Source organism: Platalea leucorodia, assembly GCF_965183815.1.
Source record: "Platalea leucorodia genome assembly, chromosome: Z".
In the NCBI taxonomy this organism is placed as follows: domain Eukaryota; kingdom Metazoa; phylum Chordata; class Aves; order Pelecaniformes; family Threskiornithidae; genus Platalea; species Platalea leucorodia.
The window spans coordinates 37,092,556-37,118,359 of NC_138858.1; the positions used below are offsets into that span (position 1 = coordinate 37,092,556).

Genomic DNA, 25,804 nt, shown 5'->3' on the forward strand with positions numbered 1-25,804 from the left:
TTTTCTAAATAGAACATTTCTTGAAAGCATTCAGGTGAGGGAAACATGTACATAGTTAGAAATATCTCTGTGCTACTGCAGCACCTTCAAACTATTACATTGATTTCTGTTCTTACTAGTTAATAAGACATTCCAATGTCTCAGGATAGGTTTTGGAAAGTATAAAAATGTTTCTGTATGAACTCTTCTCTTCAATTTGAGGCATTTTCTCTGGTTAAGTAACCTCCACCTCTAAACCATTGATTTTTATGACGGTTTTAATTTGAACTCAGTTGTGCCTTTTTAGATGTCTTGGTTTAAAAAGTAACAAGTCAAAATTACCTTTAGTCAAGGGATTTCTTCACAAATCCATTTGCACAATTGATGATGAATAGCCATTGATGGTACAGAAAATGCTATATCCAATACTTCATGTTTTAAGACAGACTTCACTGAATATCAGAAAACAAATTATAATCTGGGGCAAGGCAGTGAAAAACTGGAAATTAAGAGCACGTTGAGTGCAAGTTTAAGGAAAAATTTGAAGTATAATGAAAGTTTCAGGTCCAGTTTCTCTGCATGGCAGGCAATTTCAGTAGAAGGACTACCAAGCTTACAGAATTTAAAAGCACTCCAAAGGCGTGCTAGGCAGAGATTTCACTCAGGTGTGATTTCTGAGTTTGTCTCAGTCAATCCTACAAATAAAATTCAATTGAAACAAAATGTTATTGAGTGAAGTATTGTGCATTTGTTTGTTTTGTTATCAAATGTGAAAATGAAGGAAAGTAGAAATAGTATATCTTTGTAAGCCATTCACAGACTAGAAGTACTATCAAGTAGTTTTTCCTGTATGTCACTTTTGTAGGCTGTAACAAAAGCTGCCCTTTAAGAAGCAGTTAAAGTCTCAGACCTCTGTACATTGTAGAGTGAGATTCCATTTAACAGAGTAGAACTTGATTAGACAATTTCAGAGATTTCTTCTTTATCATACTTGTAAAACATCTGTTGAATAAGTCAACTTAGTACTGTTTGGATTTTATATTAGGTTCTCCTCTTTCTTGCACGTGTTATTTTCTATGTACTCAAGCATTAGCTGTTTGGAACTTTTAACATTTAGCTTTATTTTGTTTTGTTTTCCTGAATGTGCTCATTTAGTGACTCTGAAATACCAACTTCTGAAAGTTTGGAAACAGTGCTTATGAAGACAGTGCAAAATATTGATCCACTGCCAGACAGAAGTAAGGGAAAAAAGAAAATACAAGATAGTCAAAAGCCCTGCAACATTGTTCATTTAGAAGGCAAAAAACACCGGTATAATAAAAAGGTATATAATGGAACTTGTTTTTTTTCTCCTGTGCAGAGTGTTGAAGTTTAATAGTTAGTATTATCACTGCTGTTCCCCTCTTAATTAATTTGGCTCTTGTTGTAAACGGAAAAGAAAATCTGCTTCCAGATATTCAATGGGTAGTTTCATTATTATTTGGAATATTTTCTGAACAATTAGTCTGCAAAAGTATTTGGAGGGGGTGTCAGGAATGCAAAAGCTGATTAAAAAATGTAAAGCTGATTAAAAAATGTAAAGCTGCTGTAAGCTAGTCCTGCTGTCTCACAGTCCACACAAAGAATGCTGCAGATAGCCCATTAAACTCTCTCTCAATCAGAAAAGTCATACAGAACAGGATGACCTAGCCCATAACAAGGAAACGGCAACATCCCCATCTCCCTTCTAGCAAAATGGTGTGCCAACTAATCAAGTATGAGCACCTCTCAGTTTGTTCAGTGTGTGAAGAAAAAGTTGTCTCCAACTTAGAAAGAAGCTTTGGGCTCTGTCTCTGTCTAGGAGATTCTACCTAGAGAAAAATCTGCTTTTAGCTTCTTCTTAGCCTATTTACATTCATTGTCTGGGATTTGAATGCCTTGTCTCATTCCTAACATCTATATGCTGTTTTCTCACAGAAGAGGGCCAGCTGGTCATTTCCCAGGTCTTTAGAGGCTCCATACAATCTGTAACAGATGACTAATTTTTGGACTTTTGAACAGTGTCTAATACTTTTTCCATACTGTGTTTGCCCAAATAAGTCACTGCACTTCATGGAATTTAAAACACAAACAGATATTGTTTCTTAGTTCAAGAAACAGAATACTGAAACACTGAACAACTTGCTGCTGTTAGAAAACTAGTTTGAAATTCCGTTATGTATGGTGATATAATAAAGAGTTTGAAAGCAGATTATATTTTCTTAGTCTCCAAAATTTTAAAGCAAATACAAACTCTTTGGTCTTGTTATATATTCTTGATTGTGTGTTTCCATCAAACATATCTATTTTCTGGCAGAAAAGCAGGGAAATTCTTCTGCAACCATCTGTTGGTATAGAATACACAGTATGACCAGGTGCACATGATATATGTGAAAATCTGTGTGTGCTCTGCTCCTGTTATCTTCTGCTGTTCCTAAGTGAGACTATACAAGGCAGGGAATCCAGGAGGCTCTAGTCTCTCTTGCTGGGTAATGTCGACACACCAAGTACCTCTCTTGTTTGCCTATATTGTATTTACTTTCTATTCCTACTGGAAGAGACAAACACAGATATATTCTGATACACGTCTGTAACCAACTGGTGGACTTGGATCATACACAGGAAGCATCCCAAGAGCCCTAAGCAGGTAAATATGCTTCAGCAGAAGTCCCCTGTTGCAGGAAAACCATCTGAAAACATGGTTTGTGAGTACAGAAGATAGCATTGCAAAAAGATTTAGTATTGACAATTGGGAACACCAATTTTAACATAAATCTTAAATCCCTCCTGAGGATTTAAGGACATTCCAGCTGGGTCATGGTATTCTCACACAAAGGTAGGCTAGAGAAATCTCCAAAGTCCTTAGCTATGCCTGGAGTTGGAGATGAGATCATTTATGACACAAGGACTTCCTCAGTTTTGCCCCATGTGATATAAATATATAATACCGTGTGCAGTATCAGGAGGGTTACTGGCACTCTCTTACAACGCATACATTCATCAGAGCTCTGGCCTAGAGTGGAGATCTCCATCTTTTCGCTGCAGGCATGGATGGTTTGCTCATCATCTACTGAGAGCTCAGTTCTCTGTGACATATAATCACCATTTCAAACTAGCATCGGTCATCCAATTACATGTCTTCAGTGTTTGTAGGATCCTCTGGTCACACTGACAGGGACGTAGTACTGCTTTCCATTGTTGTCTTTGAGACATGGAGTAAAATAATTAAGAGACTACTCAAGGGACAGAGACCTAAAAGAGCTTGACCTCCTTTGTGTTCCGTCGCTTTGGCTTTAGTCTGAAAAGTTGGCACTTACATCTCTTTTCCTTTTTCCTACCATATCCTGAAGACTTTAGAAATTGGATAAATGTTGCGGAATTCCAGAACAAAAGAGTTTCAAAATACACTGAGCATTTAAGAGCCAGGGAAATAGTATTTTGATTTTGGAGTAAGCCAAGCTCTCGCCGTTTTCATTTTACATATTACAAGCAGCATTCTTCTTCAGCCTCTTCTTCTGTCATTGAACATTTGATAGGTTCTGATTTTCCAAATCAGATATTTAAAAGGCATGCAGCTGACTTTTGTTAAACCCTGTACAAACACAGGGATTGTATTTGCATGTTCATATATATTCATATATATTCATGCATCTTCCAGTTACAGCTCAGTGTCTAATCTGATCTTCCTCCTTTTGAACTAATAAGACCACTATTCCTTTGTATTTTCACTTAAATATCTTGAAAAATAGGATATTGTAGGCTTTCAGGTAATGCATGGCATCTTCCCTACAAGTAAATTCATATCTTATCTAAAAAAATAATGTAGGCATTAACAGAAACTTCATTTTTCTCTGGGATTCTTTGGAAAGGGTTATGATTTACCTATAGCAGTTTATTTCTTCTGCATTTGCTGGGAAAGACAGAAATTTGTCACTGGCTGATATTGTAAGACTGATTTTCAAATTCAAATTCATTAGATTTTGTGTATTATTCAAAGTAATTTTTGTTGTTTCGGTTCAAACTGCAAAACTTTGGAGTATTGTGGTTGGTGTGCCATAACAAAGAGTTCCTAGCTTTGTGCTTCTGTTTTTCATTTAGGGCCATTCACAGAATAAAGACGTAGGAAAGTTACATTCCAACAAGAGGAAGATCTGCTGTCTCATAACATCTTACCCATCAGTTCCAGGCAAAGGTAGGAATATTATATATTTTTGGCAACTTCATAAGTAAGATTGACAAAGCATTCCTGCCTGATATTCCAAAACCTCTTCTATATTATACAAACCCACTTATCTGCTGTGGCAGGATTTGCTTGTTTAAATTTGTGTGAGTATATTTTCAAAGATTTAGCTCATTATTTTAAAGTGAAATTGTCACATAAAAAGTGACTTTCAAACGGCATCTTTCACACAGTTAAAATAGACTCTATTTTTACTAAGTCCCTCCTATTGAATCTACTGACTAGAATAAGGCTTTTCACTACCTTTTGTTCTTGTTTGTCCCTTGTAGCCAACACAGCCAATGAAACAAAATTAACTGTATTTTGGCTTAGACCTTAAAAAAAAAAATCTGTTAACAAGACACTGAAGACTTTATTTCCAGTAGTACCAATCAGAAACTTGAGTGACATTTAACTTCCAAGTCATTGTTGAGTTTCCAGTGTTGGCACTTCAGAAAAAGAACAACATAGAGCACTTACAGGTTAACAGAATTAATTTACCAGTTTGCTTACTGAGGAGTATTTTAGAGGCTAGAACAGTGTTTTGAAGGGCCAAAGAAAAATCAGAAATCATCTTATTTATGATGTCAATTTAGTAACATGCCATTTTATGTTTAGTGAACAGAACAAAAAGGAGAAATATCATTGTCCAGAAACCGGGCTACTCTGTTACTCTACTGCAGGAAAGAATTAAGTCATTGCAGCAGCAGATAGCTGTTTTACAGAATGAAAAAAAGAGAGCAGTGTCTTCTGTGAAGGGATTTAAAGAAACCAATGAAAAACTAACAACTCAGCTACATTTGGCTGATCAGAGACTTCAAAGTAGTAAACTGACCATAGAGGTAAAGTACTTTTCATTATGGTGTCTTACAATGTTCAGCTTAATTCTGTTGTAATTCTGTGAAATTTTGATAACATTGATTTTTGTCTCTTAATTTGTTATGATCAAAATTATGAAATGTTATATATTAGCATGCTTTATATGAGATTCTGAGTCAGTTATTATGTACAAATGATACTGAGGCCTGATTTACTATTGTATCAAACCAATTCATTAATCCTTCTGAAAAAGAAGTGGTCTTCATGCTGATGTTTTACCTGCATTCAAATGGGTGAGGGAAGTATTACTTTTAGCCTGTGGTCTGAGAACTTTCCTGAGAATCTGGTTAGTCCACATGAACTAGCACAAGAACAGGCACTTTTGGAGAAACCAACTGTCTCCATATGCCCCAAGAGTGGGGTGCTCAAGGCAACTGGAGTTTTCTTCCAAAGGAGGCTCAGAACAGTTCCTTATCTATTTAATCCCATCTCTCTCTATCAAGGTGGAAAGCTGGAGAACAAGATTTATGAAAACAGAGACTAGTAAACTGTTTGGTTAACAGCCTCAAAGATACCAGCTTTCTTCTCTACTTCAGTCTTCATTCTTACTTAATCCTTTCCCACACTATTACTCCTTTCTGGTTTTCCCCATTCTCATTTATATATATATATATAGTGTTAATCTATATGCAGCTCCTCAGCTGGAATTCTTTTCTGTTCATACTGTAGTGATTGGCCTGCCCTTTATAGAGCTGAATCAACAAACACTTTTGCAGTAATTGTCTCCTGTTGGTCACACACACATCCTGCTTCCAGAATTATAGTGCTACAACAGATGGACTTGCTGGAAGGAGGCAGACATTAAAAGAGAAATCAAATCCCCTCCCCCTCAAACTTCTCTGCATTTGTGTCTTTGCACAGAAGGCAGAAGCAGTATCAGGAGTAGCACTTTTCACTTTCTTAGGGCTGGGGAACTGCTAATTTCTAGAGGAGGGAAAACCTCATTTCTGTTACTCATTTTGCATAACTATATATATGTAATGAATTGTTCAAAAAGAGTTTCCAAGGTCATTGGAACCAGTGGAGATCTGCCTATCTCACAAACAGTATCATAATGCAAAGTTTCATGGACAGTATAAACTTCACAGAGAGTTATATGTGTAATTTAGGTAAAATATTCTGCTTGCTCAGACATCTTCATGACTCGCCTTCCTAGAAGACTACACCTTAGGTGACCATAGGAGGCAATGTGAGAAATAAAATAAAAAAGGCCATTATCAGGAAACTGTTTTTTAAAAAAAAAGGCAAAATTTCTGTCAAGATAAGTGCTGCTGTAATGTAAAAGACTGACTAAAAGTGAAATAGCATGGTCTTAAAACCAAACCAGTTTTCTTTCACTCAGTTTTTCTGGGAAGTTTAAAAAAAAAATAAAAAATGGTCACTGGTCTATTTAAAGGGTGGTGCATTCTAAGCAAAAATAAATAAATGGTGTTGCAGGTACTCAAGGAAAAATCTTTATTAGGCATGCACATTTTTTTCCTTCTCAGCAACCAATTCAAATTCCCTTTCTTACAACTAATTACTCTTCAGGTGCCATACTAGTGCTACCAAGTGGGAAATTTAAAGCAGAGGCTTGGGCTACTTGCCAAGTGAAAATTAAGGAGGTAAAGAACCTACATAGTCACTGCAGGATACATGCATGTTGTAGAGAGAGAACCATGATTCAGACAGATCAAATGGTTGTAAAGCACACATTTGCATGGGTTTTTTTCTGTGTTTTTTATAACAAATACTATCTAGAAGTGAAATTTTAAGATATTGCAAGGGAAATTACTTTTTTTTAAATAATTTTTTCACCAGCAAGAACACTGTTGTCATTTTTTCTTCTCAATACTTCTGTTACTTTAGAGTTTTCTTGCACAGGTAGAAGGTGAAAAACAAGTGAACAAACCATAAAAAACTAAAAGATTGAGACAGTCTCTGGATTTAGGGAGACTCTTAAACACATCAAGAGTGTCAAAATGACTAATATCCAAAAATAAGCTTCCATATGTAATCATAAAGTTCTGGGTAATCTTGTATTAACAGTGAACTTGTGATGCTGGGCTAAGGTAAGTGTAGCATTCTAGCAACTGTAGACATCAACATCATTGCTTGGACGAGATGCCATGTTGCCTGAGTATAGCTAAGAAAATAAATCCATTAGCAGACAAGGGCAGATGTTTGTGCAGTCCGTTGTTATAATCCCCAAGGAACCTAGTGCTAGAAGATCGACTCTGGATTTAAGATTTAAATGTTACAGATGTTAATTTTGAGACAGATTTTACAGTTCATACCACCTAAGGACTGTCTGGCATCTGTTGATTTTCAGAATGTATGTACATGTATGGTTTTGTGTATTTTTCTTGACGATCCACACAGACATGTATGTATGTATATATTTTTCTGTCTGCTTGTAGGAGTTCAGAATGCTGGATTCAAGTTGGTTTTTTGTTTGGCCTTATAAACTGTTTGCAGTAATGTAGATTTTTGTACTTTGTTTTCTTTCTGCAAAAGCAATTCTTGGCATATTTCTGCAAAAGTGACTGTAAAGTGACTGCACATGTGAGAATCAAAGCTTGTATTCTCCAAGGATTCTCATCAACACTGAATCAAGACTGGCTGTATAGAAGTACAGTAGTTACATTTTGCTATCAGTGTATACAAATCACAGCTGGAGCTGATACTTAATGTAGAAGCAAAGGGATTTAGCAGTTCCTTAGTTTCTTAGAAAAATGTCTGAAAGGAATTGTTGGGAAAATCCAGGAAAATTTTTATTTTTTATTTAAGATTTATTCCCCCCTCTACTCATTTCTGTCACTAATGATAGATTTCTTATAAAAAGAGTGTATTTATTGCATACAGCACAGTAATGATAATCAGTTTTATGCAGTAGATGTCATTCTTGCTGCAAAAGTTCAAACAAAGTGTATTGAATAAGAAATTAAAATCATAAGTAGGTTAAGTCATTAGTGCTTATCTTATTCATGTCAAGACCACTCACAGGTCCCCTGCTCAAAGGTACCGTAGGACCTTTTGCATCAGTTCTTCAGTGTATCTCAGGTGATGTCACAGGAAAAGCTGCATTTCATAATCAAATGCCATAGGCATTTGCAAAGTGCCTGTGTAAGTCTAATTCAGCAGGAAACCTGAATCTCAAAGGCTGGGAACAAGTTAACTAGTCAAATGCTGACAGATCCTTTAGAGAGGATATGGTGAAGGTGTAACTAAAGTTTTTCAGATGCATTCCTGCAGATATGTAACAATGTTTTTGCTGAATTAGGGAGAAAAGAAGCTGTTGGTTTGTTTTTTGTTTTTTTTTTTTTTAGAAGCCTCTGTACATTTTAGCTGTAACTTGGCTTAGGATTTTTTTTCTGATAGCATTTTAAAAATCCTTCCAAACTTTATTTTATCCATTTGATTTTCAATTTTCTTTGAATTTTAAGGGAGCTTTTTTCCCCTGAGCTCATCCTGTGCTTTTAAAATACAACTTGCTTGCCAAAAGTTTGTTTATATAGTGGATTATCTCAAGCATAGAAAGGTATGAGCATGAAAAGCAGAAGAGTAAAGGGCTAGAGAAAGCTTTTTATTCTTTAAAGTTTGTGGCTTTCTCTGCATATTCTCTTGACTATTTTTTACTGTCCAATCTGTCAGAGAACAGCTCAGAATTCAAGAGTTGCATCTACAAATTCAGCACCACAGCTTCACTCTTCTTATGGTACCTAAATATGAGTAAACCAATGAATTTAGCATTATTCAATTACACTGAAACAAAGAAGAAACTGATGATGAATTTAGATGCATTGTAAATTATTGACTTAACTATTATTTACACAAAGATGTTGCTTTGACTCTGGTTTTCATGAAGGGATTTTTCACTCTTTAAAGGTGTACTGTTATTTACATAACGATTTTTGTATGTCTGTGGTTTCCTTAAAGTAAATTTTAGGAATAAGCTTGAAATTATGAACTGAATGTTGTTTGTAATTACCCTGAAGCAAGCTAAAACTGCTTTTGGAACTCCCTCACTTTTGTTCATTACAGCAAATGTGTAATTGTTTTGACAGTTTTTGGGAGCTTTCTACATAAACATTGTCCAGTTAGAAATTCTCATAGACGCATCCAATTGTTTTCTCCCAAAACACTCCTACATGTGTCCTGGTTTTATCTTTTTCACTCCTCTTTCATGGAAATACTCCAGAGCATCTGTGCTCTTTTTTATTAAGCTCATAAGAAAGCTTGCATTCAGTGTCATCTGTTCTAAATTAAGTGGTTTTTTTTTTTTCTCTGGTGGCATGAAAAGATATTTTTCAATGTGTACATCAGATAATACTAATCATACCTACAGAATATCTGAATGATAAAATTTTATAAAAAGTTTTAGAAGAATTAAAATTTGAAAGACTTTAAGTTAAGCATAAATAGTAATTTTTACAGATGAACTGTGCAAGAGATTACTACTACATCAGTAGTATAAGCAGCAATTCTGACTTTCATATATAGAAGTAGTAGGAAAAAAAAGTAAAAACAGAGCTGCTGTAATGGTTTCATGTTTTAATAGATAAAAAATAATCTAATAAGAATTCAATTTGTTTCTGCTCTGTTCAACAATGCCCCTTTCTGTTCTTACAGAGCACACTTAAGTCTGGATCATCTTACTTGTATCCATCTTAAAAATAAAAAAAATAAAAAAGCTAAATATACCCTATTTAACACTTTTGCCAAACTCAGTGCAAAATCGTGTCTGCAACCATCCACCTTTGACACAGAGTGTAATGAAACAATCAAAGAATGTTGTGAAGCTGTTTAGGAAAAGTCTGTTCCCAAAAACATCAGGAGAAATGATTTGCAGGAACTATAATCTTTGGGCACAATATTAAAAAAGAAATAAAGACAGTTTCTCACAAATATTTAAAAATCAAAGAAATTTTCTATTCTACTTTTTCTTAAAATGCAGCACAAGTGAAAAAGTTAACCAGAAGGAATAAAAAAAGTATGATACAGCAGCATATACTGCCTGACCTTTCCCGAGTTTGCAAATCCAGTCTAAGACAGCAGAGGTTTATCTAGTAATTTAACTAAACTATGTGCCAGTATGAGACTGAAGTCTTCCCAAAATTTGATTGGGTGTAAATTCTATGCTTTTTTCTTCTGAGGTCATGCTGCTGTTGCTATTGTTTAACACTATTGGTAGGTAGGAAAAATTGTCTGTAATGTATCTCAAACTTAAATTTTATGGAATTTAAGTTCAATTTCTGGGCCCTACCTGTAGTTTTTAAGGGCTTTGAAATGACAATATTGAGAAGAATAGATTCTGATATATTGTAGTTTTATTAGAGCTTTTCTGAGCCTAATAAATTGAAAATCGGGCTATGGTGTCACACTTATAAAGGCTGGAAACAGAGACAGACAATGCTCTGTGACTCTATGAGACTAGAATTCACCTCTTTCAAGTCCTAGTCCAAAATTCTGCCTGAAATGAAACATGATCAGCTAGTTAAATATGTTTGTTCAAACTTTTGGGTTACTAAATGGCGAAATCTGGTAAACTGCTGATTCAGCATTGCTGCTGATATAAAACAGTTCTCAGATTTCTGTTTTATACTCTGTCAGAGAAGTTGACTTGGAAATAAAATGAGGAACTGCCAAACAGTAAACAAGAAAGTAACTGCCCTTTTAAAATGCATCTACTAAAAAAATTTTTTTTATTATTTTATTTTTATAGTTTGCTGCATTGAAAACTTTCACCATCCTGAAGTCAGTTCCATTAACAGAACTACACTGTAAAATATATTTATCGTGAAACTTACAAAACAAAAATAAAGCAAAATACCTTTTACATTTATATTGATCTCTGAAGAAAAATTACAATAGACCTGTTGAATTATTGATGAACGAACCGTTGAAGTACATTGCCTGTAGGAAATGAGTCTCATTCATAAATTAAAGAGAACAGTTGGCATGAACTAGAACTATGAGAGTTGTGTTATATTGCTGTCAAAATGAAATAACTTAGAGATAGGTAAATCCTAGAAAAATATATTATATAGAAAAAATTGTGGAGACCACATGAAGTTCATAGAATATACTTAAAATACAAATGTATACTTAAAATACAAATGTACAAACATAGTACATATATCTATAAACGTATCTAATATATTTATATCTGATAATATAATACAGTAATAGAATATACTTGTACATATATTACAGTAAACACTGGAAGATACCATCCTGCAATTTTTACTTTATGGATCTCATGTGATATGTAGCTTATTTTTCTTCACCTTCCCTGTGATTTGATCAAACTTTCCTTGTGCATTGAATCTTATCTTCTTATTAGACAAAAAAATAGAACTCAGTTTGAAGTTTTTTCCCCAAAAATTTCCTAAATAAGATACTATTTAAGACCTGGAGAAGCTCAACAAATACTGTCGTAATTAGATTTCCTCTTGTGCTTATAGGAATATCTTTATTGAATTCAGTGTGATCTGCTCATGTAATTAAAGCTAAGCATAGAGCTAGACTGGGTTCTTGAACCTTCTCTAATCTTCTTAAGAAGTTGAAGGAGCAGGGTCATGGGATTGCAAGAACGGCTCTATGACGTGAAAGTATCTAGAAGTCTTATAAGCACATCCACTCATTTTTGTTGTGTGCCCCTGTGCAACAGTGATTGCTTGTATTAAAATGTACATAGGAGATGAAATTCCAAAAATGATCTCCATCATGATTGGTTTTACTTAGTATTTTGATTGGAGCTAAGCACTGACACATAGAACACAGCGTAGACTCAATGTCTCAATTCATGCCTTAAGGTTAAACTGGTGCATATTAAGTACCACTTAATCATTTTCACTAGCTCAGAATCTCACGTACCATGAAATTAATTTTTCAGTTGATCCCTCACATGAATGATAACATTATTTTTTCCCAAGATAATGGTTTACACCTTACACATCTATTCTATTTGGATATACTATGAAATATATGACAGTCTTTTTGCTGTTTGTTTTAGAGGTAAAATCTTTCAATCGTTTTTTAAAAATTAGTGGCAATGTAAAAAAAACAAGTCAGTGCAAGAGGATATCTTCAGTCATTGACAGTTATTCTAAGCTTTCAATCATCCACCAGAGGCTGATTGAAAAGTATAGATCATTATGACCTCACAGTGTTTTTAATGAGGAAATCAGTACATCATAATGAAAACCAATACATTGCTCAAGTTCGTGTTGAGTGAGGCTGAATGGCTGTCTTCTGGGAACCAGGGACTCTGAAGAAAAATGAGAGTCCTAGTAGGTAATGAGCTGAGCATGAACTCCCATTGCCATTGTGAAAAACATTAGCGCAGTCCTTGAATGTATAAACTGGAGACTATACAATAGAAGCAGAGAGAATATGTTTTCTTTTACTTGGCATGATTTCACTGCTCCTAGAATACTCTATGTAGCTCTAATACTCAGAATCCAAGAAAGAGATTGATGGAAGTAAAAAGCATTTGAAGAAGACTTATGCGAAGGTTTAGAAAATATACCATTCCGGAGAACAATTTGAGGTTTTCAGACAGGAGATTAAAAGGTAACTCAAGTTTAAATATCTAAGACACAGAAGTTTGCTTGTAGAGTCTTCAGTCTAGCAAAGGAAGACTGAAAAAAAGATTCAAGGATGCAGAACTGAAACAAGATAAAATCATACCAGATATGAGGTCTCTAATTTTTATGTGACTGTAATTGACCATTGCCAACTGGAGTCAGAGAACTGCAGTGATTTGGACAATTAATCTAAAAAGGAAGAGTTAGAGAGAAATCAACTTGTGGTTAGCAGTGGGCAGTCTTTCTGAAGGGAGAAAAAAAAAATGAATGTTCTGTAGGAAGCATGAAAAAAATAGAGACAGGAAGAGAGAGGATATGTTTAATGACATGAGCAGAATTCATGAAAAGTACAAACAGGAAGGTATGTTCTCAACTTCAGTAACACTCTGTTCATTTATCTGAAGAACTGATGGAAGAATTGCATGTACTTCGTAGAGAACAGCTAGGCAACAGTATTGTTGTGATGAAACCCAGAATGCATTTAATAGTGTTGTGGAGAAGAGATGTAAACATGGATGATAAATTTAAGAAAAGTCAAACCGGTGTTTTATAAGGGTCTAACTGAAGCCAAGGAGGAGTGTTATAATGATATTCAAGCATCAGGTTATAAAGAGGAGAAATTGTGAGGCAGAGGAAGAAGCCATCACCACTCAAGACATATAAATATAGAGTCGTGGCACAGGGAAAACGGATAATGAGACAAAGGGAATAACCTAAAGGAAATGAAAGTTCCACAGTGTGCATGAGGAACATTAAAAGAGAATTAGTCTTTAGCAGAAGAAATGCAAAGAGAAGGAAAAATAGCTTTTGTGGTATAATGTACATAGAATTTAGGATTACATTGGTCTGGTACAGCCCTTTAGAGTTGCTGATTGCAGAGCTGAAAGAAGACTAAAGCTCTTTAATTTAGGCAGTGCATAGCTTGGTAAGGAAAATTCAGAAAAGAAAAAGATAAATAACCATTTTTTAATATTTCTTTCATATTCTTTTGTCTACCTGTAGGGTTGAGTGTAAGGAAACAGTTTCTTAGTGATGTAGCAGTGAAATATTTAAAGGAGAAAGCTTTTCATTTTAACTGGGGCGTAGAGACAGATTAATCTTTTTTGTGTCAAAATCTTGATAAAGGACTTGAGTTGAGATATTTTATTAAAGCCTTGGCTTCCAAAGAATAAAAATACTTATTTTTCGAAGTATTGTTTGCAACAGAAACTTTGGCAGAAAAAAAGAAAATGAAATTTACTATGAGAAACAAGTGAAGGAAAGGCATTCTGATAGATAGTAATTCCAATTAAAAATCTACAGGTGCTGCACTTACTTGAAGATATAAATTTTACAAGCTCTGTCACTAAAAAATAAAGTTAAGATAATAATGAGGAAAGCTAAGCAGTAGAAGACATAAATTTCCATTGTTTCCATAGGAAAGCCTATATTGAGGCCTGAAACTACAGGTAGTATATGATGATTTACAGTCTCAAGAACTCTACTTTGAGTAGTTTCTCAGAACAGTTTTCTTATGGATGTTCTATGTTTTTAATGAACATAATTTTTCTAAGAAGGCATTATGTATAGCTTAGACTGCATTTTGTTGCAGCCCACTGTCATACATATTCTTGTGTGCAGTTCAAAAGGTACTTGCATTTTATAGTAAATTCCTCAAAAGATTATGAATATTGGATTGTCCTGACTGTTTTTATTTTTCTGTCAAGAACTGTAAAATTCTAGTCTCGTTTCCTTTATTCAGCTGCTGCTTTGTGATATTTGTTCTTACTTTTCATAAAAAGGAGTTAAAAACTTATTTGTGTATACAAGTATATATTTTCTTATTTACGTTTACTCACTGTGTATCGCTCTAGACTTGTCTTTACACTGGCAGCTTTTGTAGTAGACATCCTGTGTAGGGTATTCAGTTTATATATGTCAGATCCTCAAGGGCCATGGCTTTTGCCAGATGAAGCACTTTTGATTTTGAGGCTGATGAAACACAGTGCTATTATTGATCTGTGCATGACACAGCCTGTCTCTCTGCTGGCAGAGTGTAGCAACATTTATCCAGGAATTTGTGAAATGTCACTCGGATCATGTTCATAAGGTAAACTGTGCAAAATCCAGGATCCAAGCTGAGAATCCATGAGGAATTGGACGTGACTCTCTTATTCCTTCATCCTACCTTCTAGGTCAACCAAGTGGTATTTGTTAAGACAATGTTTGTGTTTTATATTAGGTGTTGAAGAAAGTATGATTATCACTAGGAACACCCTGTACAATATAGTCATAGTGTTGTTTTACTCACTTTTTTTAGGTCACTTGGGAAAACAATATTTTAAGTCAGTGAAAATGATATAAACATTGCAAGCCTATAATTTCTGTTCTGTTTGTAACAAAATGATGGTTCCTGTACAGCTCCAAACAGGAAACTCTGCCTATATTCTGTAAAGAATTTAACTTTTCTTACTTTGCTTTGCCTTTAGAGATGTGTGGCAGTACACATTTGTCATTAAGATCTCAGTAAGCAATAGTGGTCAGAAAGGGTGTGTGACTGCTTCTACACACAAAACTGCCAAAATACTGATATTTACATGTTTTGTTTCTTTATGAATTATGATTGAAAAAGACTGTGCATTTTTGTTACTATCAAAAGCATGTCATGTAAAAAATAATGTAAACTAAGGTAAATAATAAAAAAGCAAGCTTCCATAAACTATTTATGTATTTTTAAAGGGTCAAATGTGACTTTTCCAGACATTTTTTATACATAGTGTTTCAACAATAGACTCGCTGTTATCTGCAAATGGATGTTGCGCCTTCTCATTAAATAAAAATTGTTTTAAAATGTAAAAAAGACATAAAAAGCTGCAATTATTAATTTTCATTTTCTGTTTCTAAAATAGTTATAACAGTAACAATTTGAAAGTTTTTTGAAAGGAAAAAAATATTATTATATTTGCCATTCTTCAATTTTAAACATGAAAATCTTTAGAAAAGTCTCAAGATCATTAGACTTAAAAATTAGTTACTAGTTAAGGCAAGAAGAAACAGGTTTTATTGAAGTTCAAGGTTTGAGTTTGGCTATCTTGGGATTTTTTCCCCAGTATAACAAGGATTTTCTTTTATTTCTGTAAGATAATTTCTCTAGTTTGAATTCGACAAGTCCAAATCAAGATTTAAATGAAATATCACTTGTGAATGAGCACTGAAATGTACTTAGTCTCTAGTTTTTAAAACGTTTTTCCCACATTTGTATGTAAAAACATAGTAAGCCAAGAGGGAAAATGTTATTGTTGGTCGTGAAAATATATTTGCATGCACAATGCATATATTTTTACATGTTATCCCTCCCTTTACAAGATTGAAATATGTGAGATGCGAGCTCATGAGTTGTGGAAAAAGCCAAAACTGCAGTTGGTTGTTTTTTGGGGTTGTTTTTGGCTAGTGGATATGTGTGTTTATTTTGCAAAGATCCACAGGTTGGACAAATAGAGGTGTCTTGTTTCTCAGGAACATGAAGATGGTATCTCACAGCATGAAGGCCACCTGCTTGTCAGCTCTACTGCTCTTCATAGTAGAACCGTTGCCAGCTTGTCAGGCATTCTTTCTTGCAGAGAATTTCACAGAGGACATTTATTTTGCTACTTAGCAGTTTCAAGGCACTCTGTGAAATATTTTATCTTGTTTCGGGCACCACACATAAAATACCCATATTGGAAGAAAGGAACAAGAATTATAAGTTTTGAACATGTTAACAACGAGAAAAGATTGAAAGCATGTAATTAATGAAATCTAAAAAATAACAGATCAATATTAAAGACTGAAGGAGTGTAATAGAGACCTTCCAATGCATAAAAGATTATTTAAAAGGGCTAGTTGTCAGTTTGTGCTTCCATCTCCTTTAAGCAGAATAGATTTAATTTTTCAAGAAAGATGATTTAGATATAAGGCAAATTTTCTCTCTGAGGGCACTGAAGAACTGCAGAAGGCTGCCAGAAGAATCTTCTCTGTAGTTAAACCAAAATTTTCAGGAATCATCTTATACTCTTTTGCACATGTGCTAAATTTAATGTATTCTTCACATCATTACCAGTCTTGCTCTTGTAGCAATTAATTTGTTTGTCCTCATTCTCAAATGGAAGGACTTTTTTTTTAAGTAACTAGCACAGGAAAAATACCTTAATACTGAAGAGTTTGAACAATGGAGCTAGCAGCTAGTCCTTGCAAACTTTTACTCTTTGGACACCAGGTTCCCCTTTTCCTCCATGCAGCTTATTGCTGTTTGGTTTCTAGTAAAGTGTATCAATGATCAGAAAGCAGGACCATAATAGCAGCTCCCACATCTTGTCCTTGGGGGAATAATGTCAAAAAGAAACATATTTGGTCCTAGAGTTCTTTTGAACTCCTCCAGATTTCAGAAAGGGAATCTTCTTCACCAGTTCAGCACTGCTAGGTCTTCTGCAAAGCACCAGTTTCCTGTGTTTGACCCTATTTTCTTACCGCACACTGAGATTTCTTTGTCTAGTTTATTGCACAAAGGGAACTGGCATTTCTGTTTGAGCTTGCATCTTACTCCAGCTTTCTAATTCCCACCATCCCTTGTTTAAGGTTGTATGTTCAAAGTTAATGCTGGTGCTCTGTTGTCCTGGCTACTCCCTTTCACTACAGGAAGAAACTTCAAAAGACACATCCATAGCTAGGAGTACAAACCAGAAGAATACAGCCATTCTCTTCATGTTACCAAGGAAGATGCATGAGCCTTCAGACTGCATTTGATTTTTTTTTTTTTTTTTGGTGTTTCTAGGCATAAAGGAATAGGAGTCAAGAATTAAGACATCTTCAACAACAGTAGAAAAGTGTTACAACTAAGACTGCTTCTGAGACAAAAAAATGGTATCTGGGAACTACACCTGAGATTCCTTTTTAAAAAATCCTTATCTACAGCATTCTTTCCTTGGGATTGTTGTCATTTTTCTCTGCCTTGTACTCCAGTTGTTGCAGAAAATGAGTACTGGCTCGTAGGATTCTTTGGCATCCCTACAGAAGTCAGACACTAATACTCTTCTTGTAACCTAAGGGAGGATTTTTAGTGGTTTTGAAGCTACGTTTGTTTGCCTGAAGTGCCTGGACCTCATGGACTCAGTTACTGCTAGAGGAGGTAGAAGAATGTTTACACTTCCTTACTAAAGCTTTGCACCATCTGGTTTGCTCTCCTAAAGTTTCACTGGCAATTAATGAGGTAATCATGGACTGTTCTCATAGCTTGTGTCATGTTAAGGTTTATTTTGCATCACTCCAGGCTACCGTTGATGCCTAATGTGGCAAGAGCTTCAGTTTCTTTCTTAGTAATGGAGACTATATGACTAGCCATAGCACGTCTCACAAGATTCACAGGCACTGGAAAAGGATTTACTCTTTTGTGGCTGAACTGGTCTGCCTGTGCACAGTTTTCTGTTCATTCCTACATTTAAAGGTGGTCCTGTGGTCTTTAGGGTATTATGTACACCAAAGAGAAATGTGTGACTTTGTCTATACTCTTATCTCAGTGAAGCAAACAGAAGAGGATGAGGGAAGTACTAAGAGACAGTAGCTGTAGGTCTGGTTCAAGCTGAGACATTGAATTGCAGGGATTAGACACAACTACAATGTTGTCCTCAAACTGCTCATGTATGTGAAAATAATTAATTGCCCAAATGAGTCATAATATTGATGATAATCATGATAAAGTATATTTCATTTTGTACATTAGGCTGAAAACATGGCTTTTTTCTTCTGATGTTTTTTTCAGATATTTAATATGTAATGTAAGGAATACTTTACCCTAAACTGTTCATTTATGCCTGTAATTTTAGCAAGGGTTCCAATGATAACATAAATTACAAATCAAAGATAAGACTGTGGGGGTTCATTTACAAGAATCCAGGGATGAATTGCCACTTCAATTTATACGTAATACATTTTAGAGGTAATTTTTAAATGCAATTCATGATTTTGAAAAATATCCCTGTCTTTGTATCCCCCCCCCACAATATCTGTCATCAGCTTCCTCATACCTCTCAGAAGTAGCTAGCAATATGCCTTTATTTTCTTATATAGAAATGTAAATAATACATTAATATTTGTACAGTATCACCTTTATTTGACTAGAAAAATTCTAGGTTTTTTACCTTTTGTTTTCAGCCCTGTGTTGTGTATTTGTATTTGTATTTTCGTCCTGCTCTATGAGAACATTGAACTCTTCCAGTACTTAAATTTGTTAATACTGTTTACACTTAAAATGTTTCGTTTTTTACACAGCTGTCTACATAAAAAAATAAGAAAAGCTTCTGAGGACATTTTTTCAGGTTTTGTTGATATCTGAAGCAGTTACAAATCAGATGTTTAAATAATTATATAAAAATAAATATAGAGCTTTCTTTATAAATTTTGTTCTTTGAATATTGCAACCCACTTCTGATAATACCTCTGATGTACATATATTTTAGTAATTTTTATCTCAAAATACTTAAATCACTTCCTCAAACCTTTGTATCTTTTAGACATGTTTTCTGTAAGTTGACAGAAAATGATCTTTAACTGTTGAAAAGCTGAGATTTAAGCAAATGAAAACAATAAAGAGGAGGCCAGAGTATGGGAGATGGAACAGCTTTCCCTACAAGCACAGAATTCCTGCCCACTTATATTTGAGATGTGCAATATTTCAATAGAAAATGGTTCACTCTCTAAAACAGATGGAAATGAGAAGAGGTTAAATTAATATTTCACCATTCTTTCAGTTGTTTTGTTTCTTTCTTGCTTATATATGCTTTTAAAAATAATTTTAATTTTCAAAGATATAAAGCTGTGTGCTTTGGAACTAAGCGAGTAAATCAAAGGAAGTTTAAAAACAGTCTTTAAAGTAGCATTTTCATTTTGGTTTCTCTCTATTTTATGTGAGCTATACGGAAAACAGATGGAAGCATTATTAATTTTTTCCCCCAATGAGTTTTAGTGCAGCATATTTGTATGTGTTATCTGAAACATATGAATACTTAGTATTGCTGCTGTTAAATTCGTAATGAGTTGTAGGGATTGCAAAATTCCCTGACTGGCTCTCATGCAAGTAGTTCATTTGCAGTGCTTAGATGTGTTAAGATTAAGCAGGGGGAATATGGCAAGCACTATCCCTGACCCTAGATGAAAAATTCAAATTTCTAGCTTTATGAGTTTGCCCTGACTCTCGTGTTTGGTGAAAATCAGATAAATACTGTGTAACCCTGAAAAAAATCTTGCAGTAAAACCTGGTGCTAACTATAAAAGATTGCACGGATTCCATGTCTTCTACTGAAAATTTTCTAGTAAGTACAAAGGTGTGGAGATCTTGGGGCAAATTTTATGCATCAGATGGAAGTCTTTGCTTGTATATAACAATACTTAATGTGCACAGGCATGTTAGGTATTAGAATACCCAAGTCAATTTCTATTTGTTTAAATAGCAATGGTGGGTACATGGAAACATTGATTTTGGACTTCAGCCACGCTTCACAATTGGCTTGCTATAACATTCAGATATTTTCAAGTGGGACAAAGTGGTGTGAAATGTCTCTGGTTATATTTTAATTTTTAATTTAATTGTAGTAAAACTTATTTTAATGTACCATGTTGTGTCTGTGCAGATATTAATACTTCATATAAGTTAAACTAGGTATGTAAGATATAGTGTAATATACTGTAATCTGAAATATTTTTCTTTATAGGAAATATTATTTTTTTAAGTTCTGTAATTTTATCCAAAAATGCTAAGGCCTTATAGGCAAGGTCCTGCACATCTGTATATTCTGGCAGTTTGCTTCTCCACATTGGAAACTCAATTGCTACAAAAATTAAAGCACATAGTTGTGATCATATAATTAATCATAATGAAACTACTTATATAAGTAATGTTACATACACAGTTAATAGTCCTTATATTCCTTTGAAATTTGCAAGGACAGATGGAGTGCTGCATCTGCTTTAGTATGAAAGCAAGATAGTGTTCTTAATATGTACAGAAATTAGGCATGGGATACAGCAATATTTACTCATACAGAGACGTGAAAGGAAAGTGATAGAAAATGCAAGCTAAAATAGAATTGCTGCAGGTCAAAACCCTTATCTTTGAATTGGTGTTATCATTATACAGATGACATGTTTCAGAAGTATTTTCATCATATTAAAAAAATTGTTACTTATATTATTACAAAGTTTTTTTCATATTTTCCATAATTTATTTGAAAAATCATTGGTTGCACAATGTGCAGTTCTGTAATCAGGCTTGTCTGTTGTTTATAACAGCAGATGATTTCTTGGAGAATTAGGCCCAGAATACATTATTCCAATTCATTTATACATGAGTGTTTGTGTGTTTATCTAGAATAGATATATGTGTTCTGGTCTTGATCTATGTGGTATTATTATTCTTTACAAAAAGAAGGAAAAAAAAATTTAAAATAGAGTTATCTGCTCTAATTTTATTGATTTTATTTTTGTATTATTTCATAAGATGCCATAGCCAGATCAAATGTTGTAATACTAGGCTTTTATAAGTTGTAGAATAAATTTAGCTATAAATTAGCTATAAAATAGCTGAATTAAAATTACTAGTAAAAAATCTGTTTATGATGTGGTATACCGTAAATAGCCCTTTATAAACGATGATTACTGTGATGAATACTAGCATACGATTAAGAAGACATTCAAAGACTTTGGTAAGAGTCTTTGTTAGTATTCCCAATAATAGATGAATTTATAATTTGTATGTGTGAAAGGGCCATTCTGTAGATAACAGTGTAAACATTGCTTTTATAAAGCTGATGAACTGCAGTTGCGTTATGGTGACATTATCAATCGGACAACTGCGTTTTTGCTTTAGTAAAATACTTGAGATGAGAAATATACCTCTTATCTGCATGCTGATATCTGTATTCCTCTGCTGGGAACTAATTTAAACACTTCATGAGAGATTGACATTTTCAGTGCCTTAAACATCCTTAAAAGCTGCTTTGTTCATTGCAAGCCATATTTAGTATGACCTCATAATAATGTAGCACACCTCAAGTGTCATGCCTGTCTTTACTATGCACATTGGAGCTGTGTTCATCTATAGTAGACAACTGCACTTCAAGGAAAGATTTTTTTTTTTTCTTGATAGGCAATTAGCAGTAATTAGGAAGATTCACTTCAGTAAGATGTCAACATAAGATTGTTTAAAAAAGTTGAATGTCAGTGGCTTTAAGAGTTTTTTTTTCCCTGACACATAGGTATGGCATATGAAACATGAAATGTTAATTTAACTTTTCTGCTTATTATTCATGCACAATATTATTTTGTCATTCAGATACTACACTGACAGAGTGCAAAGGGTGTTAAAATAGTGCTGCTAGAATAAAAAGAGGATTAATCTACCATTGGCCAATTAGCCAAAGGGTACTTAATGGTCTCTAAAGGCTACTGAAGTCTAACAACTAGCTAAAGCACTGGCAAAAAGTCCTCTATATTACCTTCATTTACTTGACATTTTGTGAAACAGAGTTAGCTGCTGATAACTGCATTTGGCTGAAAAAGAAATTATAATTGAGTGATACAGGAGATTTTACTAACATTTCAGAAGAATAAATGACAAATAACTTTTACATTTTAGAACTTCTTCTTGCTTTTGGGGGTCTTTGTTTCAACTTAGGGATAGAATATGAAGTCACCAAAGACTTCTCTTTCATATTTTGTCTTCATGTCTGGAATGCTAAGTAATCAACCACTTACAGCACTTGCCTGAAAAAAACTTTCACTGAGGGTTTGGAGTTAATTTGCCTTTTGTCTATATAATCACATCAAGTATGCAGCACAGTGGCTTTGTAGTGTGGTATATATCTTCATATTTTCAGATGGCTACATACCATCTTTATTAATATTAGCTTTTTTTTCTGTGACCCATCAGGCAGAGGTAGGTTTTGATTCAAGAGAGCAAAACAGGGTCAAGATTAGTGGGACTGACTCAATAAATTTTGCCTCGGATATTGTAAATAGGTTTACCATTATGTTATAATAACATTTGATAGAGTGTGTAAAAACATAAATACCTAACCATGTGCCTAAAAATACGTTTTGAAAAGTTCTTTCATGGTTTATGTGTGCAACAACTACTGCTTATCTTGTATATTTTTCATGATCAAGCTAAAGCTGTGAGAAAATAGCATTCTGTTTAAAAACTTCAAATGACCAGAGTTAGATTTTAAAATAGAATTTGGTACAGGAGCTATGCATATAGCAAATTTATTTTATTACCTGCTGTAGCAAGGTTTTGTAGAGAAAAGAAAAAGGAATATGTTGACTTCACGTTTCTTACAGATGTCTCTATGCATGTTGTAATGTTTTAGTCTGCCAGGATTTTAGGATGGGAAGCTTCATAGCAAATACGATTTTTACACAACTGAGGATATTTAGATTGGTTAAAGTTGGATTACAAAATCAGTAGTAGAATAAGGTTACGTTATTGCTTAAAAAGGGTTTCAAGAATACCTGATTTACATCCTATTTTATAATTTTGCCTAGAAGTGCATTCTATATAATATATTCTGCAAATATAAATGTATGGGATCATGTTCAGCAGTGGCAGTGCAACAGCAGCCACCACCAATAGAAATGTCATTTTTCGTACATGCCAGTTGCAGTGGGAGGGTGACTGCTGTAAACTGAGCTAGAAGCTCCTCACAGGGTTGTGATGCCAAGGACCAACAGGCCATTTCAAGAGCTTCCTACGTTAATCCATTGGGCCTTCCATGTAGCTGTCTTTCTGAATAGAGGGCTTATGATAAAAAGCCTTGCTGAGTCACTGGAAGTTTTACATTGACTACATAGAAACTGAGATTTCATCACTTACCCCTTTGTGTACTGCAGAACAGAGTGTCATGGGTATACCAGGAGCAAGGAGATTAAGATAGATGGATGTTAAAATATTGAATGTATAAACATCTGTTAAGCCAAAACCCTCTGGAGGAGGTGCAGCAGACAAAGGCCGCTACATCGTGGAGGAACAGCGGTAGCCTGCCTTTACCAACATCTGGTCTAGCTGGTATTTAAGATTTTACCTTTCATCCTGGTGACCTCTTCCCCTGGAGTAAATCCTTTTTACTCTGTCACTCAGGATTTGTGTGAATGGTAGCACAGACACAACCCCCATGCCCCCACCCCATGTCAAAAAAAGAAAAAAGAACAAAAGACTTGCATAAAACTTAGCGAGTGGTGAGGGACAGCAGGGCAATGAACTTGGCTCTTCAGTAAGTAAATGCAAGGAATATCTTTTAGGCATAAATACCTTGCTGGGGCAGGGGGGCGGTTTTTCACATCCCACATAGATTTGAGTAGAATTTTCACATACACTTTCAATATATTGCAAATAGAAGAATAATGCAGTATACTTATCAACCCAGTAACACCATTTACATTGTCTCCAGAGCTGTTAAGAGACAGCCTTCATGATATCTGTGATTGCAAATGTGTGTATGTCTTTGTCTGCTTTTGCAAGTTGAGGGGGAACGTGTTTGTCTTGTATATCATATACTACTATCACTTCATCCCCCTAGTTCTGGTGCTGTTTCTGAATTTATGTTCATTCATATTTTAAATAATTTTTTTTACCTCCTCTCTGAAGTAAATTCTATAACCAACATAGCACTGTCCTCTTTGGCACCTGTCCCATGAAAGCCCTTTCTTTTTCAATATATTTGCTGTCATTTTGGGGAATGTGGCCACTGCAATCATGGCATTTTAGACCAGATGCATTTTGGCAGCAGCAGTAGCCTAAGTAACTTCTGAGAGTCACGAGCTATCTTAGGCAGATATGGGCACATTTCTAATTTTAATCAGAGATATTGATCTAGCTATGGGTTTTTTTTTGCTTTTCTTTTTATGAATAATTTATTATAGAGACACTGAATCATGAAATTCTGCATGTAGAAGTATTGGCTATACTGGACAAATTAACCTAATCCTTATATCTTTCTATGCTGTATCTTTCTGTACTATTACTGGTTTTGCTTATTAAAGTAGCCTTCATTTTTTCTTTTACTCAGACTATTAATTGTGAGAATAATATATCAGATTAAGGAATAGCCAATTAGAAAATACATTAACACTGTTTATCTCGTGTTCAATAATGACACCAGATGCAGAAGAGAATGTACAGATTAACTCCTTTACTAAGAACAGTACTTATCTCAGATAAATACATAAACTGTCCATTGGCTTTAATAAATGCACGTGAGTGTGAAATACTATTAGAGTTTTAATTTTGAATACAGGATGCATTTTCTTGTACCTATGGTATTTTTTTAAGCTAATGCAAAATCTACAAGCATTCTTATGTCATTCATAATGGGAATAAACATGACCGTAAGTAGTTTTTCCTGTATTTGGATATACATGTGATCTTCAGATGATCGGTATGGAAGTGCATGTGTATGTAAACACATGTATGTAAAAAGTTTTTTCTAATAACATGGAACAGTATAAAATCTATTTTTGAGTTAAATAATAAAATGCATGGAAACAGAGCACTATCTTTAATCCTCTCACCCATGTTGTTTTGTGTACCAGTATATAATCCGGCACACATTTAGTTATTTCAAGCTGTAGTATCTTCTTCAGTTTCTTATCAGGATCCTTCAGAAAGGAATTTTTTTTGCCCTTTGAGAGATTTCAATACCATTTTGTATAGTTGTTCCTTATGTTAAACTACTGTATTACAATCTTCTTTGGAATAATAAAATAGTACTGTAGTTACCCTCTTAAGGAGCAGAGAGTTGTTAGGCCATTGGTGTCTTTTGGCTGACTATAGATTTGTGAAAGTTAACCACTAGCATGAAGGTTATTTCAGTTCCCCTTTTTGCAGAACAACATTCAATATTATTTAAATTAAAACAAATATTTTATTTAAAAGATTACCTCTATAAGGAGTACTGTGAAATATATATAGTTACAAAGATTGAATAAGTCTTGTCAGTTGTCAATCAAGTGCAACAAGACTGAGAGTTTGTTTGCATGTTATTTATTTGAACTAAATCCCTAACAAGCCTTGTCTGCTAATTGGACTTAGCATTTATGTTGCTAAATGAGAAGCGTTTTGGCTGCAATATAGGGT

At 34.4% G+C, this 25,804-nt stretch overlaps 1 protein-coding gene across 1 annotated transcript in view; it reads left to right on the forward strand.

Annotated features, from left to right (window-relative positions):
- Positions 1 to 25,804, forward strand: part of CNTLN (centlein) — a gene marked incomplete at its 3' end in the record, with an annotated part of 196,525 nt that overhangs the window by 134,615 nt on the left and 36,106 nt on the right. The window contains exons 17-19 of the mRNA XM_082337586.1: positions 1,135 to 1,303; positions 4,096 to 4,189; positions 4,835 to 5,058. Coding sequence (XP_082193712.1) covers positions 1,135 to 1,303; positions 4,096 to 4,189; positions 4,835 to 5,058 — 487 coding nt within the window. The remainder of the gene's footprint in view (positions 1 to 1,134; positions 1,304 to 4,095; positions 4,190 to 4,834; positions 5,059 to 25,804) is intronic.